At 31.1% G+C, this 26,786-nt stretch overlaps 1 protein-coding gene across 1 annotated transcript; it reads right to left on the bottom strand.

Annotated features, from left to right (window-relative positions):
- Positions 1 to 23,918: 23,918 nt before the first annotated feature.
- Positions 23,919 to 26,184, bottom strand: LOC109808853 (polygalacturonase non-catalytic subunit AroGP2). The gene is made up of 2 exons (XM_020372013.3): positions 26,030 to 26,184; positions 23,919 to 25,951 (listed from the first exon to the last, which is right to left on the bottom strand). The coding sequence occupies exons 1-2, from the start codon at positions 26,081 to 26,083 to the stop codon at positions 24,140 to 24,142; spliced, it is 1,866 nt and encodes a 621-aa protein (XP_020227602.1). The 5' UTR covers positions 26,084 to 26,184; the 3' UTR covers positions 23,919 to 24,139.
- Positions 26,185 to 26,786: the final 602 nt, after the last annotated feature.

Below are 26,786 nucleotides of genomic sequence, written 5' to 3'. Positions count from 1 at the left end.
AATAACTTTTATAGTATGTTATTAATTTTAAATTATATATTTAATAATATAATATCTATGTAGATATTACATATATTATTTTATGATATCAATTACAAGTATATTATATATATACATATTATTTATATTTTAAATATTTATTAATATACTATTTAACATGAAACTTTTTTAATATATTTCTTTATACAACATAAAAATAAAGATAATTTTAAATAAGATGGAAACTGAAATTTAAGATAGGATATGAATTTATTGAAATTTATAAGTATAAAATATATTTAACATGAATAATTTTTTTAAAAAAATTAATAAAAATTGAGCAAGCGGTTCAATCAGTGACCCACCAATTCAACCTTTGACCCACTGACCTAGTATCTTAACCCATTTGATGATGATCGATTCAAATTTTAAAACCATGGGAGTAGTAGAAAAACTTACAAAAGAAATAAAGGAAGTGAAAAATAAGATATTATCATGATGGAAAAAGAAACAAATTTGAAAGAGAAAGTAATTATTTTAACATAATTATCTCCTTTTGACCTCATTATTCATAAATATTTAATAATTATCCTTTAAACGTTATCAATTACTTATCTCAGGATATAATGAGCTGTCACTTCAAAGTATTATCATTTGTCTCATCAATCCATGTAAACATATGTCAATATCTCAGGAAAAATATTGCAATTTACCCACAGAAAATACTCTAAACGACCAAACCACCCCATCATCACTTAAGACCTAGCATTTATGTTAATATCTCAGGAAAAAATACTATATAATGGTTGATGCTTTATACACAATTCAACCCTCTCATCACCATGAACACAAACTTGTTCTGAAACCAAGCCACTTTAGCCTCATAATCTCAAACCTATAATTGAGGCAAATCAAAGAAGGTGACGAGGACTTTGCAATAATGCTCAATCTTTGGTCTTTTTGGTCAAGATCTCTGATTCAACCAATGCTAAGAAGAACAAACAAATTAGGCATTACTAAAGTTCACGAGGCTATTAGGGTTGAATCGGATTCTTGACCAAAAGGAACATAGACTGAAAACTCAAGCTTGGATGTGAAGTCACTATGCAGATTGTATGCATTTTTTTTTATTTTTTTAATTTATATTATTTTCTTAACATATCTAAAAAATATTTTTCAGCTCACCAATCTTTTGGGTTCTTGATAATTAAAACATATGATATTCTTTTGACATATATTGGGTAAGTATTGAGCACATCTTATGCTTTTGAGTCATGTTTTACCTAAATAATTAGTAAAATCAAAAGTAAATAACTTTATACACTTTAAATTACTATTTTTTTAGATATCTTTGATGTTTTGGTATTTTAGACATGGGAAGTACAAAAAGAGAGAAAAAATGATAAAATAATTGGGAAAAATAATTAGATGTTTATTCTTCGAAGCTTCACATAAGCTAGTCATTTAGTCACTTAAGTAGGTCAAACATAGATTTTAATAGAAGTCTCATTCAAGGCAAGAGGAAGTCCTCTTCTCATGTTACCAAGAGTTGATAGATGGGTCCAAGGACATTTTGTAGAGGCTCCTTTAGGTGAGCAAGCACTACAGGCATACTTTGAAGGAAGTATAAATGGCACAAAAAGGGAAATTTACCCATTATGATAACTTGGAGAGGGAAAATTAAGTTTCGTTGGAGAGTAATAATGATAAAAAAAAAACCTTTTCTACAAACTATTATAAGAACCTTTCTTCAACCTTCTTTTGTTTAGATTAGCCATTAGCGGCTAATTTTCCCGTTTTCAAGATTGATGTGACTCACTTGAATCCTTTTAATATTCTTCATTATTTAATAAATAATTTTATTCAATTAGTTGTTCTTCTTTTCTATCTTCATGCTTATTTTGGGATTGGCCAAATATAATATGAACTCTTGAAATTAACTTTTGTTAGAAGTGCTTTTAATATCACAATTTACAAAGGAACCCTCAACAAACATATTGCTAAGAACAATGTAAGGAATATTACGCCGCAAATACAATATTGGTATGATTCTCAAAACTAACATCAAAAGCACCAAAGGACCTCTAAATGATAAAAACCTGCTACACAATGATTTTAATCTCCTCAAATCTCTTTGATGAAATCAAGCCTAGGGGCCAAATACAAGAAGAACCTAAAGGAGTGGGATAGGCTTAATTGAAAAAGTCTCAAAGCTCTTTTTGAGCTTTGAGTTACTTTTAATAGTCCATTTTTATTTTCTTTGAAAATAATTTTTATAAATATTTTCTTTTATATCTGACCTAGTATTTTTGGGTCAAATAGTGTAGAGATTTATTTCCTTGTAAATTTTCTTTTTAAGGGTGCATTTATTAATTTAGGGGGTTGTAACTAGTATTTGGATGTGTTTATTGGGTTTGTTTGCCCCATGAGAAGGAGAGGTGTGGTGGCCCATTAGTGGGACATCCATTTTACCCACACATCTATCCTAATAGTTTAAACAAATCTGCCAAGTCCATATTTGACACACTAGTCACACTTTTGGATTGCCTTCTTCCACACCCTTCTTTTCTACTAACACACCCCCATCTGGCTTTTTTTGCCCTGTCATGTGGCAATCTCTTATTGGCTTTCTTTTGGATCTAGGGTTGTGACATTTTTAGGAGGAAAATTCAAAATTCAAATTTTAACTAGAGTTGTTGGCTTGAGTACAAGTTAATTTAACTTAGGTGACATTGAACCTTGATTAGCTTAATTTGCGCCACAAGTTACCAAACTCTATATATTCATGTAAGCACGATTTGGACGAATACTTTTGAGATTTATGAGAATTTTAATTTTAAAATTCGCTCTTCAAAAGCTCTAGTTTTCTCCCAGGAGAACTTTTTCTTTTAGAATTTTTATTGAGGACTTCCTCCTTGTGGCAAGTTCATCCCTTTTACTTATCCTTCTCTAAAAGGTAATGCACCATTTCTATACCTTTTCCACCATTTTCTTTAGGTTATTATGTAGCTTGAATCCATGGATGAAGATTAAAGGAGCAATGGAGCTAGTTGAGTAGATTTGGATGTCTTCTACTGCACTAGATTCACCGCTCCTCCTTTCTTCTTAATTTCCTTTAAAGCAAACATTATATTATTATAATATCTAAATTATCCTTAATTATGTTTTTAATTTCAAAATTATGAAGGTACAAAAGTAAATTAATTTTTAAAATCTCATATTTTCCTTATAAACCAAACAAAAATAAAGTTATCCCTTGACTGAACTAAATAAAATCCTTAATACCTCTCCTCCCTTCCCATCCTTAAACAAAAGAAACTCAAAGATCATAATATTTTATTTAGCCAAAATAAGAGCATATGATTTTTCTAAAATTATTAAAATGATATTTTAATTAATTAAATAGATTATATAATCACAGTAAAGCCTTTTTAAATAGTTTTCTTTATTGATTGAAGAAAGGTTATTAAAATTATTGTTATATTAATTATAATTATTATAGTTATAAACATATTTTATCTATTTTAACATATTTTGATTATATGTTATGATTTTGATTAATTGAGAGGTTTCATAGATAAGATTGTTTTTAGATATGGAATATAAAGATTGCAAAATTATTTTATTTGAAGAGATATTATCTTACGTATTTTTATCTACAAAATTTTAAATAAATAATTGAGATATTTAATATTTTTGTGTGTTATATGTAATAAAAATAATATTTTCTAGTTAGTTATTATATTGAGTTTTTAAAAGAGAAATATCTAATAATAGATTTATCATACTTTATCGACGGGTTATACATGGGTAAGGGTTTAGTGTTCCTTATTTATAGATTAGAAATCGAGGGTTTTTTCTCATTGTTAATTCGCATCCTTGTGCTCTAAAGAGGAGAGAGTGATTCATCACTGAGAGAGAACAACAACAAAGTACAAGAGAGAAGATGAGAGAGAAACCCATTGTTCATTTTGCATAACCATTAGATAGCGATTTTCTAACTACATCCAAAAATTTGTTTGCCATTGGATCAAACTGGATTTTGGAAAGCAGGTTGATAGGGCATAATACTTTTTCAACGATTGGATCGTACAAAGAATGTTTATAGTGTGAGAAATACATTTTTCACTAAAAGATCTACTTTGGGGGGTTTAATTGTTTTGCTTATCATGAGGACGGAGAGTCAGAAGCTGTTGGAGATGACCTTTGAGATCTATATATGGAGCTTGGTGTGCATCAAGGCAAAGGGGGAGTGTGAACCTTGCTCTGGTTATGGGTTATTTGTTGGATAGTATGATTGTCCCTCAATCCAGTTGTTTGTGTTTGATTTAAATGCATTAGGAGCTAAACCCAAAATTGATTGTGATATATATTTGTTGTTTCTTTTGATTCTAATTGTGTTGTTTTCGTATCGATGTATTTATAATCTATGATATGGTCTTTGTTAATGATTATATGTTGTTTGTGATATCCCTAAGGTTATGAATGTATTAGTAATTTATAATTGTTTCTAACCTCTAGAATTGTTTGTGGGTTCCTGAAGGAACCCTAAGGAAAAGCACAAAACAAATTATTGTGGAAATAATTTCATATTGGAAACCCTTAGAATGAGGATGAATTAATTACATTTTAGATGTCTTTTTCTAGAAAGAATTTGTAAAATTTGTGAAACCCAAATTTGATAATTTTTTGTAATTATGCAATTTGAGAGTTTTTTTATACCACGTTGGGGCCACCAGGCATGAGGAAATAGAATGCTTATAGCATTGTTGATGCCTATGATGAACTTGGTCTCGTCGAGCATAAAGAGTGTTATATCATGCATGAGGAGTGTATGACATCCCTCGTCGAGCCCTATCCTATACCTGTAACTGAGATGTGTTCAAATTGAGTGTTTAATGAGATTAGCCTTGATTAATAAGTTGTGTGAGTTGATTAAGGGATATGATTGAATTATGTGTGTAATATGGAAAATGTGGAAGTATGTGATGTTAATGTGAACACTTGAGATACGTGATAAGTGATAAAGTATAAAGTGATTATGTGACTAAGTCTAAGTATATCATTGTAGTGATGTGATTAATATAATGCAAAATTGTGTATATGTGAATTGTGAACATGATTAGTATGATAAGGCATAGATTTTGTGTCACATGCATTATTTGCATTATGTGTTTTGTGATTGGTACGGTGTAAAATATGCTAGTAGGGAAGCTCCCCCGGGTGTAAATGCTTAGGGATTCATGTCCTTAGGGACAACGGGGTTTGGGAGCCATAGTCTTGCATGTTTGTGAGCATGAGTTGAAACTAATTACACGCCACTAATGTATTTTCTCCTAGTGTAGAGTGTTGTGATGACTTTACCCAACATGAAAACCTAGGCTACTTAGTCTTTAGGGATAGATAATGTGATTTTATTGGCACCACATGCATGTAGTTTTAGGAGAGTATTTTCATTGCATGAACATAGCATATCAATGGTGTTTGAATTTCAAATATGATTTATGTTAAGATATGATGTAACGAAATGTGAATTGATAATTATTTCTTTAATTGCTATAATGTTATATATTGATTAATTTATAATGAGTCTTGTTTATATTCAGATTATGATTATTGTTTGTTTGTGGCTATCCGATCATTTTCTACACCGGTAGCTAGAGTGAAATATTTTTCACTCCCTTTCTTTTTGTGTTTTGTTTTGTTGTAATTATGTAGTTGAATTTGAATATGTTGGAGAAGTTTAAGTTTTATGTTAGTAACACTCTGATAGGATGTGGCATCGAGGTTTAGTTACTGAATTTGTTTTCTGTTATTATTTGAATTATAAATCTTGACTTATTTAGTTGTAATTGATTTAATACTTAGATTTTAATCATGTAATTGTTCTCAGATTTAGTTTTGTTTAATGTTGAATTTCGTTTATTGTGATACCTCTATCTTGAGCTTTAGTTTATTAAAAATATTAGTATTATATTTATTGAATTTATGCATGTTCGGTAAAGGGTGTCACATTTTTCATAATCCTTGGACTAACATCTTTTTTATTATAAACAAGCCCGTGATAAAAAAATATCGTTGTCCAATGCCAACATTCCGTATGGGTCGAGAATCCAAGATTATTCCTATTATCCCCTCCAAACTAGTCAATACCTTCAATTGCATAGTTCTAACTGCTAATACCCACATTGCCATCATTGTTATTGTTATATTCATCGTTGACAATAGCAACAATGGAATTTTGTATCTAAATTTAAACGATAAATAATTTTGGTTTAAAAATCATTTTAAATTGTTTACTTTTTAATGTTTTGCTTCAATTTGGATTTTTTTTAAGGAAAATCCTATTTGGTTTGTATACTAGAAATATCATATTCTTATATAGTTTAACTAACACGTATCGTAAGTGTAAAATTATTTTTGATTTGGCTTTTGTTGTACTATTATTCAATGATATTTTTTTTTATCATTTACAGTAGTCTAAGATTGAATGACAATTTAAACATTTTTAGATAATTGTTGCATAAATTAATTTTTCTTTATTATATGATAAATTATGTTTCTTAACTTATGTGAAGAAATAATTGTAGTTTACTCTAATGTTAGGATGCATAGGAGTAGTAATAAAAATACAAAAGGAATAAAGAAAGTAAAACATAAGATATTATCATTATTGAAAAATAACAAATTTGAAAGCTAAAATAATTATTTTAACATAATTGTCCTCTTTTGATCTCATTATTCATAAATGTTTAATAGTTATCCTTTAACATTATAAATTACTTATCTCAGGATATAATGAGCTATCACATCAAAGTACTATTGTTCATCTCATTAATCCATGTAAACGTATGTCAATATCTTAGAAAAAATATTACATCTTACCCATTGAAAATACTCAAACAATGAAACAATCCCATCATCACATAAGACCTAGCATTTATGTTAATATCTCAGGAAAAAAATACCTTATATAATGGTCGATAGTTTATACAAAATTTAACTCTCTTAGCACCCTCAACACAAACTTGTTCTAAAACCAAGCCGCTTCAGCCTCTTAATCTCTAACCTATCATTGAGCCAAATCAAAGAAGGTGAAGAGGACTTTGTAATAATGCTCAGTCTTTGGTATTTTTTTGCCAAGATCTCTGATTCAACCAATGCTAAGAAGAACAAACAAATTAAGCATTACTAAAGTTCATGAGGCTATTAGGGTTGAATCGGATTCTTGACCAAAAGGAACATAGACTGAAATTTTAAGATTTGAGGAGAAGTCACTATTTGGATTGTATGTAATTCTTTTTTCCTTCATTACTTTTTGTATTTATATTATTTTCTTAACATATCTAAAAAAAATATTTTTCGACTTACCAATATTTTGGGTTTGTGACAATTAAAAAATGTGATATTCTTTTGAGATATATTGGGTAATTATTGAGCACATCTTATGCTTTTGAGTCATGTTTTACTTAAATAATTAGTAAAATCAAAAGTAAATAATTTTATATACTTTAAATTACTCCTTTTATATATCTTTGATGTTTTGGTTTTTTAGACACAGGATGTACAGAAAGAGAAAAAAATGATAAATGAATTGGGAGAAATAATCATATGTTTATTCTTGGAAGCTTCACATAAGCCAGGCATTTAGTCACTTAAGTAGGTATGACGATATAGATTTTCGTAGAAGTCTCATTCAAGGCAGAAAGGAGCTCTCTTCTCGCTTTAGGAAGAGTTGATAGAGGGGTCCAAGGATATTTTGCAGAGGCTCCTTTAAGTGAGCAAGCACGACAGATGCACTTTAATGGAAGTATAAATGGCACAAAAAGAGAAATTTACCCATTATGATCACATGGAGAGAGAAAATTAGGTTTCTTTGGAGTAAAATGATACAAAAAAAAACTCTACTATAGACTATTTTAAGAACCCTTCTTCAACATTCTTGTGTTTAGATTAGCCATTAGCGGCTAATTTTCCTATTTTCGAGATTGACGTGACTCACTTGAATCTTTGTAATATTCCTCATTGTTTAATAAATAATTTTATTCATTTAATTGTTCTTTTTCTCCATCTTAATGCTTATTTTGGGATTTGCCAAATACAATATGAACCCTTGAAATTAACTTTTGTTGGAAGTGTTTTTAATACCATGATCTGCCAAGGAACCCTCAATAAACATATTGCTAAGAACCATGTAAGGAATATTATGCTACAAATAGAATATTGGTATAATACTCAAAATTAACATCAAAAGCACCAAAGGACCACCAAATGCTAAAAACCTACTAGATAATGATTGTAATATCCTCTTGATGTCTACCATAGGCTTCATATTCCTATCCTTATATTATTTAATTTTAAAATATAAATAAGGATACTTTAGATATCATACAAAAAAATGATTTAAAAATTTTTCCTTCTTCAAAATCCTCAATATTGGAGGGGGGCTAAAATTAGACAAGAGAGGCTTTGCTCCTTTCCAATCTCCTCTTAAAACTTGAGCAAACAAGAAAAGATTATAAAACCTCTTTGATGAAATCAAGCTTAAGGACCAAATACAAGAACTTAAAGGAATGGGATAGGCTTGAAGGAAAAATACTCAAGCTTTTATTGAACTTTTAGTAGTCCATTTTTCTTTTCTTTGCAAATATTTTTTATAAATATTTTCCTTTATATTTGACATACTATTTTTGGGTCAAATAATGTAGGGATTTATTTCCTTGAAAGTTTTCTTTTTGAGGGTGTATTTTTTAATTTAGGTGGGTGTAACTAGTATTTGGATATGTGTTGATTGGGTTTGTTTAAACCATGAGAGGGAGCGGTGTGGTTTGGAACAACATCTTTTTCTATTACAAACAAGCCCACGATAGAAAACATTACCCTATGGTTCGAGGATACAAGATTATTCTGATTATCCCTTCAAGACTAGTAGTCAACTACTTCACATGCATTGTCGTAACCGCCACCACCACCATGTCATCATTGTTGTTGTTATCATCGTCGTCAACAACAACAATGATGATAATTGTTGTGGCAACAACAACAACGATGACGGTTGGAGTCGTGGTAACAATTTCATTCCTACCATTGCCATTGAATTTGCCACCATCATCATTGCTACCACTTAGCAACAAAAGTGTTGATAGCAAAGGCAATGATAACAATGTTAACAATTGTTATTGTCATTGACACCATCATCATTATCGTCTCTGCCACCATTGCTATCTCATTACGTCACTACAACGGTTGTTGTTGCAATAATAATGGTGGCAACAGTGGTGGCATTATTGCCACCACTATCTTTGCCACTATTATCAATATTGCAAGCTCCACCATTATCACTACCTGCGATGGTGGTGATGTTCATAATTAAGGAAATGATAATATTAATAATCTTGAAAGGAAGTGTCAATATTAAAACCTCATAACTTAATGTGAATTACTTAATTACTTTTATTAAGGAGTTGAGACTTAAATTAAGAGATTAAGAATTTTTTACTTAAGGAACAATAGTTGAAATACATTTTGTGGGTTGTTCAATTAATACAAAATAAATATTAATTGAACAATCAAAAGTTACATGTAGTTTACTAAATTGATTACAAAAATGGAATTTTGTATCTAAATTTAAAAAATAAATAATTTTGGTTTAAAAATTCTTTTAAATTGTTTATTTTTTAAAACTTTGCTTCAATTTAGATTTTTTTTTTGGAAAATCCTATTTGGTTTGTATACTAGAAATTTCCTATTCTTATATAGTTTAACCGGCATGTATTGTAAGGGTACAATTATTTTTAATTTGAATTTTATTATATTATTATTCAATGATAAAAAAAACTTATCATTTTTACTAGTCAAGGATTTAATGACAGTCTAAACATTTTTTGACAGTCTTTACATCAATTCATTTTTCTTTATTATATGACAAATTATGTTTCATAACTTATGTGAAGAAATAATTGTAGTTTACTCCAATGTTAGGGTGCATTGCTATAGTAAAAAAAGATACACAAGGAATAGAGAAAGTAAAAAAAAGATATTATAATGATGGAAAAATAAACAAATTTGAAATAGATTGTAATTACTTTAACATAATTATCCTCTTTTGACCTGATTATTCCTAAATATTTAATAGTTATACAACATCAAAAAAATTTTTTAATAGTTATCCTTTAAATGTCATAAATTACTTATCTGAGGAAACAATGAGCTATCACATCAAAGTACTATCATTTGTCTCATCAATCCATGTAAACATATGTCAATATCTCAGGAAAAACATGCCTTATATAACGGTCTATGCTTTATACACAATTCAAGCTTCTCATCACCATCAACACAAACTTGTTCTAAAAACAAGCCATTTCAACCTCATAATCTCAATCCTATCATTGAGCCAAATCAAAGAAGGTGAAGAGGAATATACAATAGTGCTCGATCTCTGGTCTTTTTGGTCAAGATCTTTGATTCAACTAATGCCAAGAAGAACAAAAAAATTAAGCATTACCAAAGTTCACAAGGTTGTTAAGGTTGAATCAGATTCTTGACCAAAAGGAACATAGACTGAAAACTCAAGGTTGGAGGTGAAGTTGCTTAGTGGCTTGTACGCAATTCTTTCTTTTTCATTATATTTTATATTTCTATTATTTTCTTAACATATAAAAAAAAATATCTTTTAGCTCACCAGTCTTTTTTATTCTCAACAATTAAAAAATATAATAATATTTTGTGATATATTAGGTAATTTCTAAACACATCTTATGCTTTTAAGTCATGTTTTTGTGCGTCTATCATCTAGAGTTGTTGTGCACCAGGGGGTTACTACACATATACACATGTCTCCACATTGGTGAGATATTGTCCGCTTTGGGCCCAAGCCCTCACGGTTTTGCTTTTAGACATCACCCAAAAGGTCTCTCAACCAATGGAGACAACTATGTGTATATAAACCCATGTCCATCCTCTTGTTTGAATGATGTGGGACTTTGCTTGCATCCCAACAATCCTCCCCTCAAACAAAGGACCACGGTTTAACCCCTCCCCTGCAGCGGAAACTACGAGTATTATCTGATGGTGGCCCATAGAGCTCACTCACACTTTGAGTGCTTGCACCGCCGCTCCATCATGACCTCCCTCATGACAGCGGGACACACCTCCTAACCCTCCATGTTACTAAGAAGCCTCTCTTCCATATGGACCCACCGTTAAGAAGACTTTCGACACAAGGGATCCCAAACTTTGATCCACCTACCAGCCATCATACTCGTCGAATCGGTCACCTAATCAGACCATCGGCTTTGATACCACTTTTTGTGCATTGGGGGGTTACCACACATATACACATGTCTCCACATTTGTGAGATATTGTCCGCTTTGGGCCCAAGTCCTCAGGGTTTTGCTTTTAGACATCACCCAAAATGCCTCTCAACCAATGGAGACAACTGTGTGTATATAAACCCATGTCCATCCTCTTGTTTGAACAATGTGAGACTTTGCTCGCATCCCAATAAGAGCTTATCCAGGTAAGGGGGAGTGAGAAACCTCACTCTAAATGTGAATTTGTATGTTGGGTAGTGGGATTGGCCCCAATCCCGTGTATGTTGTGTGGCTATGTGTGAGGGGTTTCCCCTAATGTTTATGTTTTGTGCCTTATTCTTCTCACTCAAAACTAATTGCATGAATTGGTTGAATGGATGATTAATTTCATGTTTTGGAAGGAAATTGGATGATTTGAGGTCCTTGTGGGTTCCCGTGAGAAACCTTAAGGGAACTTCTTATGATGATAGTGAAAGGATAGTAGTTATGTGTGTGAATTAGATGACATTGGATGTTAATTACTTGCTATAGAATATTTTTACTGATTGAATGGTATGTTTTGATGAATTGATTGTGAGTTGCAATTTTGTGTTTTTTGATGTATGTTATTTTTGATACATTATCAGGTGCCACTTGAGGCACACTAGACGTCGTCAAGATCGAGAGCAAGATTTGCTCTCAAGGTCTCTCACATCAGGCATGGGATGACCCTCGTTGGGTGCGAAAGCTCCAAGGGTTCCTTGTGACGCTTTTGCTAGGTGTGAGCTAACTCTCATTGAGTGTGAACACTTTAGAGAGCTCTCGATTATGTTCTCGTTGGGTGCAGACTCAGTCATAGATAGAAACTAATGTGGTCCTCTGGAGGTATCGCCCTGGGCGTAGGACATGTGTTGTTGGGCATCATCCTGCCTACGAATTACATGTTGATCTTTTCTTAATATTTTTCATTCAATAAAATATTTATTCAGTTAATCATTTTATTTTTATACTTATTGTTGTGACCCGATCAACCTCTTTATGATCTTATAATTTTTAATCAAGGTTGGAAAATACTTTTGAAAATTATGACCTAGATAAAATAATGATGACATTTATTACCAAGAAATTGGGATAAATTCATCAGCTAACAAAAATTATTAAAAAATTGAGATTTTCTTTAAACAACTTAGAAATTTTTACCTAAAAAGAATTAGAGTTTAAATATAATTGTAGATTGTCAAACTAATTGTATGATTACCACGTTGAATGGAAAATAATGAGATTTCGCATGAGAATAGTTAGTGAATCAATCTCTAGTTGTTCTTATTATAAATTAAATTTTATCACAATTTACTACTTTTTTATATTTCTATTGCGTTTGAATACTTATTTCTAAATAATTATAATTTCTTATTAAATTACTTGCTTAGTACAAGAATTATATTAAATAATTATAAACAACGGTCTCTATAGATTTGATACTTGGAAATCTATCCTCTTTATTACATCGTCAGTCGGTACACTTGCTAAATCATTTTCAACCTTTTTTTTAGAAACAGTTATGGCCCATTGTTGGTAAGGATGTACACAACCTGGTGCAAAATGCTTTTAATCATGGGTACATAGATCTGAACCTCTTATGCACCCTCCTTGTGTTGATTCCAAAGATTAACCACCCCATGTTTCTGAAAGAATTCATATCCACAAGCCTCTGTAATGTGTCTTATAAAGTCATTGTGAAGGTTATTGGGGCGAGAATTAGGCCTTTCCTCTCTAACATTATCGGGCCCTTCCAAAGTAGCTTCATTCCTAGTAAAGGTACCACAAATATTGCCATTCTGGAACAAGAAGAAATCCATTGTATTCATCAGTCCAGAGCAGAAAAAGGTATGTTTGCTATCAAAGTTGACCTCGAGAAGGCCTATGATAGAGTAAGTTGGAGATTTCTTCAAGAGACACTGGTCGATTTTATCTGGGTTCCCAACTCTTATTATTAAACTCATCATGTGGGGTGTAACTGGGTCCAAATTAACAATCTTATGGATTGGGTTAACGTTGGAGGATTTTGCACCTTCTAGACTAGAGGTTTTAGATAGGGAAATCCGCTCTCACCCTATCTCTTTGTCCTCTGTATTGAACACCTTGCCTTAAGAGGTGGACCACTTTTATCCACCTCATGATTGTGGATGATTAATTTGCTTCTCTTTTGTGAAGTTGGGTTGGATCAAGTTGGCGTTGTTGAGAGCACACTTAGTTTTATGTTGAATTAGGATTGAAAGTTAACCTTTTGAAATCATAGTTTATATGTTCTAAAGGGATTAATAGTAATAAGATGTTGGACATTGCCAAATAAGTTAGGAATTAGAAGTTCCTCATCCCTAGGTAAGTATCTTGGGCATAAGCTCATTACTGGGAGGGCTACAACTCGATAATTTGATTACATTGTTCACAAGGTTCGTAACAAAATGACAAGCTTGGAAAGGTAAACTTCTTAACCATGCGGGTAGTGTTTGTTTAACAAAGGTTGCACTACTATCCATACCTATTTATCCCATGCAATCTTATTAGCTTCGCAAAGTATTTGCAAGAACCTCAACCAGATTTGTTGATGCTTCATCTGGTCCAAAGACAGGGCTTCGCAAGGTTGGAATCTAGTTCTGTGGGAATAGATTACAAAACCTAGGAATCATGGTGGGTTGGGCATTACACATGCCCATCATACTACTATTTCTTTACTTGGTATACTCATCTAGAAATTCATTGATAAACTTGAGACTCCCTAGGTGACATTTCTTCAACACAAATATTTGGGAGCTCACTTTATCTTGGCCCTCATGAAAACGCATAACCCTTTCTACTCCTAGCGTAGCATTATGAAAGCCAAGCAATTCCTATATTTTGGTTTTGAGCCCAAGCTAGCGGTGGAGTCATCTTCCCTTTTCTATGATGATTGGCTGGGTACAGGTACAATTTGTGAGTTGGTCCCTTATGTGCACATCTCTGACACTCTCAGCTTTTAGTTTCAAATATTTGGCAGAACAATGACTAGAATTTAAACTCATTTAGCACCCTCATCTTGCTAGATATCAAGGGAAAAATTCTTATTACTAACATTCTGGTTATCCCATCTTGAATTGATACCTTCATTTGGAAGAATAACACATCAGGTAACTATAAATCTACTTCTACATACAGTTGGTTACAAGGTGATACAACACAGTACTATCATTCTATATGGAAGAAAATCTGGAAGCTCCATGTACTGGAGAAAATGAAGATGTTTTATTAGTAGATACTACATAATGCCCTTCTAACCGATAGTAAGAGACAAGGGTGCCATCTATCCACCTCAATTGTCTTCCCACGTTGTTTAGCATCATTTGAGACTACTCTGCATGTTTTAAGAGACTACCCTCAATCTAGAGAGCTTTGGACCAGTTCTGGTATTAACAAAGAGTCTCTTTACTACCAAATAACTTTTTATACTAGTTTAATAGTATTGCGAACATCAAAGAATCAACTAGAGTCATCGTGGTTCTTTGGTGAGTCTAGAGGTGGAGGAATAACAATATCTTTGTTGATGAGCATGATAAATGGAATATCCCTAGTGTTATTCACCACATCCATACCACACTAGTGGATATTCCATAACTAAATAAGTCATTTCATTTCAAATCGTCATCTCTCTTGTTAAACTGAATGTTGACGGTAGTTTTGCACCATCCATTGATCATATAAGGGTTGGTGAGGTTGTTTGAGACTACACTAGAAGATAGCTTTATGGTTTCTCTAAAATAGTTCGAAAGGGGGATCACATTCTGGCTAAACTTCTTACAATAAAAGTCAGTCTAATGAGATGCTGGGAGAATTGGAGATACATTATTTGTGAATTAGATTGTCTGGAGATAACTAAGGTTCTCTCCAACAGGGAGGATGGACATAGCCACCAGCATAAGCATAACAATTTAATTATGATATTTGGAACCTTTCCAAGAAGAATTAGACTATTAGTGTTTCTCATGTCAGCAGAGATGCAAACTTGATTGTTGATCAACTTGCTAATTGGAGTACAATAGAAATTGCATGGGCATGCAGTGGGTTAACCCTCTTAGCAATATTCTTGATCTCTTAGTTTTAGATAGAATGGATTGTATGTAAATTGCATGGGGTTGTGCTTTTTGTCTTTTGTTTTGGTTGTCTTTTGCTTATGTTTGCTTTTAGTTTTCCCTTGTACCAAAACAAAATAATGATTAAGATGTCAGTTTATTATCTATATAAAATAAAATTAGTCAATTTTTTTACTTTTGACTTCTTGATGGTTTTTTTTTTTAAAAAAAAATTCAAGTAATGAAATCAAATAAAAATATTTAAATAAAACATATATCAAGAATTATAATAAAAAGTGTAGAAATGTGAAAAATAAAATTAAAAAATATGTCAAAAAAGATCAGAGCCACTTGTTTATGTTGTTGCTCTTATTGTATCAAGAAAGAAAAAGTTCAACGTGATCATGAGTCAAAATATTAGTCTTATTAATTTGCATAATTCTTGTAGTAGAATCACGTACGATTAAACTATTAAACTTTAAATTTAGTGTATAAATTGATTTAATAATTAGTGTGATTTTGAAAATATTGTAAAATAGTGATATAAATCCATACTCAAAAAATTATATAACACCGTATGTAATTTATAAAATTTTACACGTAGTACAAAATTATTATATAAAATAAGTTAGAAAGAGTCTCTCTAGTTATTTCTCATTAAAATATATATATATATATATATATGTAGGGGACCAAGCCCCTCTAAGCCCCGACCTTAGCTCCTTTTTTAAGATTGTGTGGATCGAACGCTTTTAGTCCCTCCATTAAGGGGTTAAAATAAATAAGACATTTTAGAAGGAAAATGGGCTAACCTCAAAACCAAATTAACACCTCTATCTTGATTAGCCACATCACTCTCTTTTGTATATCATTAGTTTGTATTGTGAGATGGACTAGCTAAAAGTTTGGTCAAAAGGTAAGATGTAATTTTCTCTAAAGTAACAAGTTTTACTTTAGAAAATGAAATACAAAAACAATCATTGATTAAAAAATTAATTATAAATATTATAATTAATTTTAAATTTTATTTTATAAAATTTAATTTAATTCTAAATTTTAATCGTTAATTTATAATCGATAGTTGTGAATGTAATTTTTTTTAAAAATATATTATCTCATTTTAAAATTGCCAAATCCCAAAAGATAAAAGTAAAAATTTATACAAATTTGACCATGACAACTCTTTTCTTTTTATTTTAATTATTTGTTGAGTTCCCTCAATGAATGGCCATGGCAGCTATAACACATTGAGAACACAAGTTCCTAATTACAGACCAGACATGCACAAATTTTCTGTTCTCTTCTATCACAAAAGGTTCGGTTATAAACCATGCTTTTCTCTCTTTTATGTCTCTTTGCTTTTGCTTTACTACCACAACAAATTATTAATTCCTGCTTTAGTTACGTTCAATTCTTTTCTGCAACACCAAGCCCCTCTCTTGAATTATAAAATGATGCTTCTGTTTTTTCATGTCTTCTTTTACTATGGAAACAACTAAAGTAATTCCAAATTTCACCTTTTTATTTATTTTTATTTTAATATATAACTTTGTCGGTACAACTTTAAATTTTCAGTTTTTGCCCTTGTTTTTAATCCAATTAATATACAACTAACTTGTAATTGCCATGAAATTACGGCTGAGTATGAACCAAAAGAAATCTCCAAATGTATAAATCTTTAGTTACAATGAGCCATTAACATAATTTACTTTCCCATGCTTAGTATATTAATCCTTTCGGTAAAACACTAGGAATATTCGTATCATATAATAATTAAAATTCATCAAAACAATGATATCTAGATATTCGTTCTATATTCCTTAGCATTAATTTTCTTGATAAATTCTCTTCAATCACGAAGCTACAGGTTAACAAGCAGTAAGGAAGATCAAGTTGTCCTGCTTTGTGAAAGGGACAAGTTAGATTTCACACACCCAACAGAATTACTCAAAGTTCTATCTTGCTCTTACTTTCAAATATTTATAGTATTTAACTAAAATTTATAATGAATTATATATAAATAAATATTATATTTAAATATATAAATTATATTTAAAATTTGTATAAATAAATATTTTTAAACATATAAATTATATTTTAAATATTTGATAAATAGTTTATATTATAGTATGATATTATTTTATTTATTTTAAAAATATTAAAATTTAATTCATAAATAACTAAAATAAATAAAATCAAATTAAATAAGAAATTAAAAAAACTTCTAAGACTCTCTTCATTAAAGAAAAATCTCTAAAAACATTCTAACATCCTCTAAAAATAATCTTCTATAATATAGAGGTGATAAGTGTCTAATTAGTTTGATGAAATTTAAATTAGAGACACTTATCTAGCACACTTTTTGTACATATTGATATAATTTTGGTTTATATATACTTAGAATCAAAGAGAGACTCTTAATTTACATTATTACATGGAGTGATGAGTTTTTGATCAGATTTTTCTCTTATTTTGTAGTTTTTGAGATCTGGAGGCAAACGGCTGAGCGCCTTGAAATGGCTGAGCGCTTTCAAGCCAGAGAGCTCAACAAATGCAACAAAGGAGAGGCGCTCAGCCACTCTAAGGCGCTGAGCGATTTTGGCCTTGGAAGAAGGAGTGTTCTCTGCCTCCTAGGCGCTCAGCGGATAAGAAGCGCCCAGCCTCTTGTGCTTGCTTAATAGTGAAGAATCTCTCAGGCGCTCAGCGGATTTGAACGGCTCAGCCCTTCAGATTACTTCATGGTGAAGAATTCTTCAAACCACTCAGCCGTTTCAAGGCGCTGAGTGGATTCTTCTCTTTCCTGCCTACTCTGTTTTAATTCTAGCACTTATAAAAGGGCAGGGGAGAGAGAAAAGGAGGGGGGAGACGAAAACAAAGAAAAAAACAAGAGCTGGGAGTACAGGAGGAAGAAAGAACAGAGTGGGAACGAAGATTTGGAGGCTGGATCACTTGGGAACGAGGATCAACTCCTTTTCTTCATCTCTTCCTTTGTAATTTCTTCTTCCACTCCTTTGATCTTGTGAATGGCCATGAGGGGCTAAATCTTTGAGGATTGGTCTGGATGTAACTACTAACTCTTCTTCTTCTTAATATATATATATATATATATATATATATATATATATATATATATATATGCATTTCATTTTCATTACTTGTGTTTGATTCTTCTCTTAATGCTTATATCGGCTTGATCACCCGTTGTATGATTTTTGGTCTTTGAATCCGGTTGGAAAACGTTTTTAAAAACCCGAACTGAATCTTGCACCTAAACATCTCTTGCTCTAGGAATAGACTTGATTTGTTTAGTCACCTTGTTCAAGTCATTGTTCTTAATGCAAAGTGTTAATTTCAAAACATAGAAGAATCATGTTTTAGATTAATCACTTTAGGATTCAACTTTGAGGGATCTTGTTGAATTACTAAATGAACGTGGAAGTCATGAAATTGAAATCATATTTATTTTAAAAAGATTTAAGATTTAGCAAGTACTCCTGAGTCCAATCCTCGCTTCTTATAATTGTTCTTATAAATTTTACATTATCGTTTTATTTTACTTCACATTAATTCACTTTCAATCATATCAATGTCTTTTATTAGATCATTAGAGTAAGAATTACTAAATTCTCAAATTCCTGAGGACGATACTTAAATACTACATCGAAACTTGGTCCGCTTGCCAAGTGGAGAGATTGCGAAAATCTTCATCAAGAGGTTAATGTTTAACTTATATAGTGTAGATTTCTTTTACTATTTTATATGAACTTGCATCGATCTTTTATTTAGCAGGACATAATAATGCACGCCTGATGGCCTCATCCTCATTGGTTCCACCCAAAGGGAAAACAAAAGGATTATTCTCAAGTGCACCACTGAAAATTAGTTTATTTGTGAAGACTGTGGACCTGATTATGATCATATCAGTTTTTGTGGCCCAATATGCAGTTTCACATTCCTGATACTCACGTTTTTCACATATATTCATATCCTTTTTTTACCTTTGCTTGAATATGAGAAAATGAGTTATTTTAAAAATATTGTTGACATTTTGGACTCACCGAACTCTTACTTATATACTCTTTACTCTTATATTTTATTCAAAATTCGACACTCATAATAAACATTGATGCATCCATCCAACTAACTGATGCATGAACATGTCTAAATTGGAAATCTTGCCTACACGCCATAATATCTGTCTCTTTATACCAGCTCAATTTTAGACAATAGAAAAACCCACATCTAAAGAGAACTTTATTTTATCTTTAACATTGTGCATTATTTAGGGGATTTGAGTGATTCAGACAATAGCAGTTTAAAATGGCTTTTATGCAGCCAAAGCCATGTGTTTGTTCATTTTAGCACTGGCCAGCTTAACATGCCTGCAAGAAAATTATTTGAAGACAACTATTGCAACTGATAAGTTTTCTAGTTCTTAAACATACTACAGATTAGAGAAACAAATTGGATCTTCTTAAAATTAAACAAGCTTTTTTAGTTCCTAAACATACGATTGACAAATTATGAGAAACAAACTGGATCTTAAATTTAACAAGATTGTCTGTTATTGATATAGAGATAACAATCAAGATGGTATTTTTTTTCTTTTCCAAAAGAAACTATGATTCGATTTTCACTTTGCCTTGTGCGCCACTACTGAATTGGCAAAACCATTGATCTTTGGAGCACACATTCTATTATCAATTACATAGTAAAAAAGAAATTAGCACACATGCTATCATCTGTTACATGGTAAAAAATAAATAAAAAATAAATTATTTTGTAGGCATAATTATTTTTTTTTGGAAGACAAAGTTAAATTAACTAAAATATCAAATTTGACACAAAATTTGTCAAAGTTTAAGATATATGATATTAATAAAATTAAAAACTATACATAACATTATCAAAAGAAAATAAATATTCACTACAAGAAAAACGCAAATTTTCGACGGAAAATTTCCGACAGATATAGATCCGTCAAAAAATTTATATTTTCTAACGGAAAATTTTCGACGGAAACTTTCTGACGGAAAATTCTCCGACGGAAAAATAAATCTGTCAGAAATTTCCGACGAAAAATTTCTGACGGAATATTCTGTCAGAAATTTCTTATTTTTAATTCTTATTTTTAATTTCTTATTTTAATTTCTTATTTTTAATTCTTATTTTCATTTTCTAAAATTGGAATTTTTATTTTTAATTCTTATTTTTTATGTAATCATTTTTAACTACTTTTTGTTTTTCTTTTAAAAAAAAAGATAAATAATTATCTTGGTGTCACCTACAACAATTACGTACTATTATCGTATTGATATTTAACACCTCTAAAAAAAAATTTTACTTTTTAAAAATAAATATTATTTATCTACCTTAAAATAATCAAACTAGTGAATTTATATTTTAGAGGGATGAAAATTAAAGAAAAATATTTTACTCATTTTATAAGTAAGAAACAATCTTTATAAATCTTACAAGGATGAAAAATAAAGAAAAAAATTTACAAAGACCAAAATCAAAATCACCCATCTTATAGGGACTAAAATATATTTAAACCTTCTAAAATTAATATTTTCGATCTTAACAATTATTTTAAATAAATAATATTTATTTTTAAATATTTATAAACTACTTAGAGATGTTAGTATATTGTCTTTAAAATTATAGTAAGCAAGTTCAAGTGTGAATATTTTCATATTTGTGTGTTTCATGAGTTTTCTATTAAATAATTAGTGCATATATTAGTTTATTTAACATAAATAGTAGTTTTATATTTTTGAAGAAAAAAAATAAATTTTTTATTTTCTAGAAGTAATAAGCTTAAAATTGCATATATATATATATATATATATATATATATATATATATATATATATATATATATATATATATATATATATAATATAAGGGGTTATAATTATACCGGTGTAACTTTTATTAAGTATTACACCGCTCAATAACTTTATATTAAATGTGAATTTTGTAAATCTAACCGTTAAATTGAAATTTCATATCACTTTATACGTGTATATCAAATTTTGATAAAATTGAACAACAACTGGAAGGTAATCAAAGTGTTCATTTTTTAGTATATTTTGAAATGAATATATTACATCTATTTTTTTTTATTTATAAAAATGAAGTATCAAATCATCTTGGATTAATATAAAATTTTGTATATATAATTTAAGAGATATGAACTTTCAATCTAACAGTTAGATTTACTAAATATAAAATTATTGAGCAGTGTAATACTTAGTAAAAGTCACATTTATATATATATATATATATATATATATGAGGGGGGTTATAATTACACCGGTATAAATTTTACTAAGTGTTAAACCGCTCAATAACTTTATATTAAATGTGAATTTTGTAAATCCAACCGTTAAATTGAAAATTCTTTACTCTTAAATCATATATACAGTTATATTAATCGAAGATGATTTCTTATAATAAAAAAATTTAAATCTATCGAAAAATTTATATTTTCGATGAGAAAAATTTTGTAGAAAAAGCTATATTATTGATGGAATATTTCAGACAAATTTATATTTGTCGAAAATGTAAGAACTGGTTTTAAATTTGATATGAAAATATTATGATATAATTAGATAAGATTTTAAGTTAGTATTTTCTTAATGGTTGATAATTAAAAAATAAAACAAGGATAAATACATTTTTTGAATTTTATATGTTTGATTTAAGATTACTTACAAAATAACTCTTGGAAAAGTTATTCCGCTCAATAACTCATGGTGTTTGTTGAATTTCATCGATCCAATTAATTTTTAAATTAAAAGTTATTAAATTTTACTAATAATTAATATAAAAAAATTAATTAGTTTTGGAATAAATTATTTTCTAATTAACAATATAATTGAAACATTAATTATTTTAAATTATTTAACTAAAATCTTATTGACAATTTACTATATGATCTTAATATTTTTGTATAACTAATATCTGGTTTTAAATTTGATATGAGAATATTATGATATAATTAAATAAAATTTTAAGTTAGTATTTTATTAATAGTTGATAATTAGAAAATAAAACAAGGATAAATACATTTTTTGAATTTTATATGTTTGATTTAAGGTAAATAAATATATTAAATTAATTAATAATTTATAAAAAAAATTTAAAATTTAATTTATAAGTATGTAATAAATAAATATTTATAATTTTATAAATTATATTATCGTTATAAATTATAAAATTAAATAATTTAAAATATAGTTTTACATATAAATAAGTAGATGTTAATTATAAAAGTAAGTACATATAAATAAATAAAAATTAAATATATTATTATTATTATTATTATTCGAAATATAAAATTATTATTATAGTACAAGTATGAGATTGTATATTTGAGGATGACTTAAATGAATTAATTTGTACAAGTTATACTGACAACATACATATACATTTCGGTAGCTTACTCATCAGAACTTCACAATTAAGCGTGTTTGACCTGGAGTAGTACATGGATGAGTGACCTTCTGGAAAGTTTCCCAGAAATTGCACAAGTAAGGATAAAACACGTTAAATAGTGAAATATCGTGAAATAGAACCCTTGAGAGGCCAAATATGAGGGTTGTTACATTAATAAATTTATTAAAATTAAAAAAAATTATAATTTCTGACGAAAAATTCTATCGGACGGATATTTCCGTCGAAAATTTCTGACGGATTAAATTATTTCTGACGGATTTTTTTTTTCGACGCCACTTTTTCCAACGGATTGAAATCCATCGAGAGAAAAAAATTTGTCAGAAATTTACCTGTTTTCGTCGAAAATCAGCATTTTTCTTGTAGTGATTTTCATAAAAGAAACACCATATATACAATGACACAAAAGGTTTAAATAATTAAGTTGAAATTCAAATTAGATTTATTTATTTAATTAAATAAATGAGTTTAAATAAATAATTCACGAGCATAAATAGTTCAAGAATAACTTACTTATTTTCACTCTTAAATATACTTACTCATTTTTATTCTTAATTACACTTATTTTGCACACTCGTAATTAATTATCTAAATAATTCAGGTGAAAATTCTAATAATTATATATAAATGTTAAATATATAATTTAGTCCCTATATGTATTGTTGATTCTCAGTTTATTCCTTATAAAAAAAAAAATTTAAATTGGTCCTATGTATTAATACTAATTTGGCCCATATCTCCTTGAGCATTTTTAATTTGATCCTTATAAATATAATTTATTCTTAATTTGGCCCCTCAATATGTTAAATATTTTTAATTGAATCCTTACACATAAATCAAATTAAAAACTTTGTAAAGAGATTAACAATAATAAAGACTAAATCAATAATATTTATATATATAAAGATTAATTTAACATTATTTTATGTGTAATATCCAAGTTGTGATATTGTAATATGTATTTGTATGTACGAGAATTTTAGGGGTATTGTATGAATTTGTAACATCATCACTCTTTAGCCATTTCTTGTTGAATAAATAAATGCACACTAGATTCAATTGCATCTACTCAACGTGGAAGTCATAAATAGTATAATACACCATTAGACTCATAATTAAGTGATCATTACATAAACACATGGCTTCTTCCAAAAGGTGACACCATTTATTTGAAAGAAAGAAAGAAAAACAATAACTTGAAATGATAAACACACTAACATAGAGTTAGCTCGAGTTTAGAGAGGTGTTTTCATTTCAATTTGGTCACGGAAGTAGCAAATCAACTTAAGTTTCCTCAATTAATCAGCAACAGTCCAAGTCATGTCATTTTGAAAGATCCAATGACACACTTCAATTTGACCTGGACTGGACCCGAGAGCCAAGAAAGCACCGTGGGTGGGACTCCATGCAGTGGTGTCTAAGTGACAGATGGCAACACCATGATTTATCTTCACCTTAGATTCTGGGTCCAAAAGATCTGCTTCATATACCCGAACCTTAGGGACGGAATGACAATAGTAAAGTAAGTAAGGGAACAAGCTCTGGTGACACGACACAGACTGAGTCACTTTGCCACCATTCATCCCTTTGACCCGACCCACCATCACAGTCTTATTGTACCCATTCACATTCTCGGTGGTCCAAACTGCTACATTGTGACCCAAAAGAGAGGTTGCAAAATCAATCATATCCTCAACACAGCCCACGCAACGCTTGGTCTCGCCTGCACTAGCAGCCCTCTCGCACTCGCCTAGTGACTCCATAATCATCTTGTCCATAGAGGAGTTTTCAGAAACCTTGAATACACGCTTCAACTCATCAACCCTAGAAGACGAGAAGGGCAATTTTGTCAAAATAGAACGGGGCAAAAATGACCTTTGTGGCATTTTGTCTCTTATATCAGGCATCGGCATAATAGTTCCTTCCTTAAGCATCTTCTCGCGAAAGAACTTACCCGGTTCAACCCACCTTTTTACCAAATTGCCACTAACCGACGAAGAGGTGTTGTAAGTAGCAAAGGAAACACCATTTTTGGCATAATCCTTAAACGTGGTGTTAGTGTTAACGCCATAACGAGTGAAACCAACTTTGTGATCCCCTTGAGCTCCTTTAGCGTAGCCAGTGAAAGTGTCCGTACCTGGGTTCGCGGAATTACCGTAGTTATTGAAATCAACTTGAGTCCCTTCTTTGGTGTTCTTAGCGTAGGATTGGAAAGAGTCGTCACCAACATTAGCCTGGTCTCTATAGTTGGTAAAACTCTGCGTTCCACCAACGGTTCCATCTGCATAGCTCTTGAAATTCTCTTCAGGAACGTTCATGTTCACGCCGTAGTTCGTGAACGTGTCGTTGGGACCCGCGCCTTTCTGGCCGTAGTTCGTGAAACTAGACGAGGCCACGTTGGATTCCGTTCCGTAGCCGGTGAACTCGCTGGCGGCGCCGGCGGAGTTTTTGCCGTAGCTGGAGAATGTCTGGCCGCCGGAGTTGCCGTCCTCGCTGTAGCTGGAGAACGACTGCGTCCTGCCGCCGGTGCTGTCGGAGTAGGTGGTGAATCGCAGGTCGGGGACGTTTGAACTAGTAGCGTACTGCTTGAACTCGCCGGAGCCGCCGGCGGCGTTCGTGCCGTATGTGTGGAAGCTCTGGTCGGCGACGTTGGTGTCGCCGGCGTAGCCGACGAAGCTGTCGTCGTGGCCGGCGGCGCCGCGGCTGTAGCGGCGGAAGTCATTGACCGGAGTGCTGAAGAGGTCGTTGGAGTAGTTCTTAAACGAGTCGATTCCGCCGGGTCGACTCGTTCCGTAGTTGGTGAAGTTCTGCCCGTCGTTGTAGGTTGTGAAATCGACGTCTTCGGAGTGTTTCTCAAGGCTGGGGCGGACCTCCGGGAAGCAGAGGAGGTGCGCGGCGGAGCATAACTCCGGCAGCCGCGTGGAGAGGGTGTTGGCGGCGGCAAGCTTGGCGAACGACGCCGTTTCGGCGGCGCTCATTGGAGAGGCTTTGGAAAGAAGGAATGACGGCTTTGGGAGCTTGTTGATGACGTGGCTGTCCCAATAGCGTGCCACGAAAGCCTTCTGCGTGAAGGGGTTTTTATCTCCTAGGTCGCGTCCACACAAACCAACCTGCAACGTAGCGGTGATCAAAATGTGTTAGAATTAAACTTGATACAATTGCAAAGAGAGAATGAAAAGTGTGCTTACGTTGAGTAGTGTTGAAAGAAGGAGAAAGAGAAAGAGGGTGCTCATATTGTTCATGTTTTTTTTCTTTTGGAAAAGACAAGGGTGAGAATGTTGTTAGGTTATTGCAGAAATTTATAGTAGTTCTGAAGTACTAATAATGCTCACCATTGGCCTTGATCACAGTTCCATGTTGGCACGTACCCAAAAGGAAAGCAAAAAAGTTATTCTTGCACCATTTTAAAATTAGGTTATTTGTTTGGACTAGATCTGACTATGATATGAACTGTTTCTGTCATGTTTAATAATTATACCTCTTAATATGAATAGCCTTTTTCTGCTTTTCCATAAAAGCAATTTCTTGAGACCATGAGGCAGTTAACTACAAGGCCTTCTGCTTCATCGTAGCTTTTTTCTTCAAAAATAATATGACGCTTTAGACTCAAAATTCTTTTACTTAAGTACCTTTTTAATTATATTTTCTTAATTTCTTAACATAGGGAGATTTGTTTTCCAACATAAAAAGTTATAGGATTAAACTCGCGAACCTCTTCATTGTGTTTCTTTTATTTCTTAATTTCTAAAGTGTGAAATAATGAGTTAGTGAACTTTAAATTTAAATAACCTATTTGATTAAAATTTAAAAACAGCATTATACGATTAAACTTGTGAACCTCTTCACTATGTAATTTATTCTTAACATCTATGCACGCAACTAACATGCCTAATTGGAATTGCTCACATGCTATAATATCTCTGCAGTCTCTTTCTTCATGATCCA

The sequence above is a fragment of the Cajanus cajan genome, chromosome 5 (genome assembly GCF_000230855.2).
Source record: "Cajanus cajan strain Asha chromosome 5, NIPB_CcT2T_4, whole genome shotgun sequence".
NCBI classification, from domain to species: Eukaryota; Viridiplantae; Streptophyta; class Magnoliopsida; order Fabales; family Fabaceae; genus Cajanus; species Cajanus cajan.
This window is presented reverse-complemented; position numbering and strand designations above follow the sequence as displayed.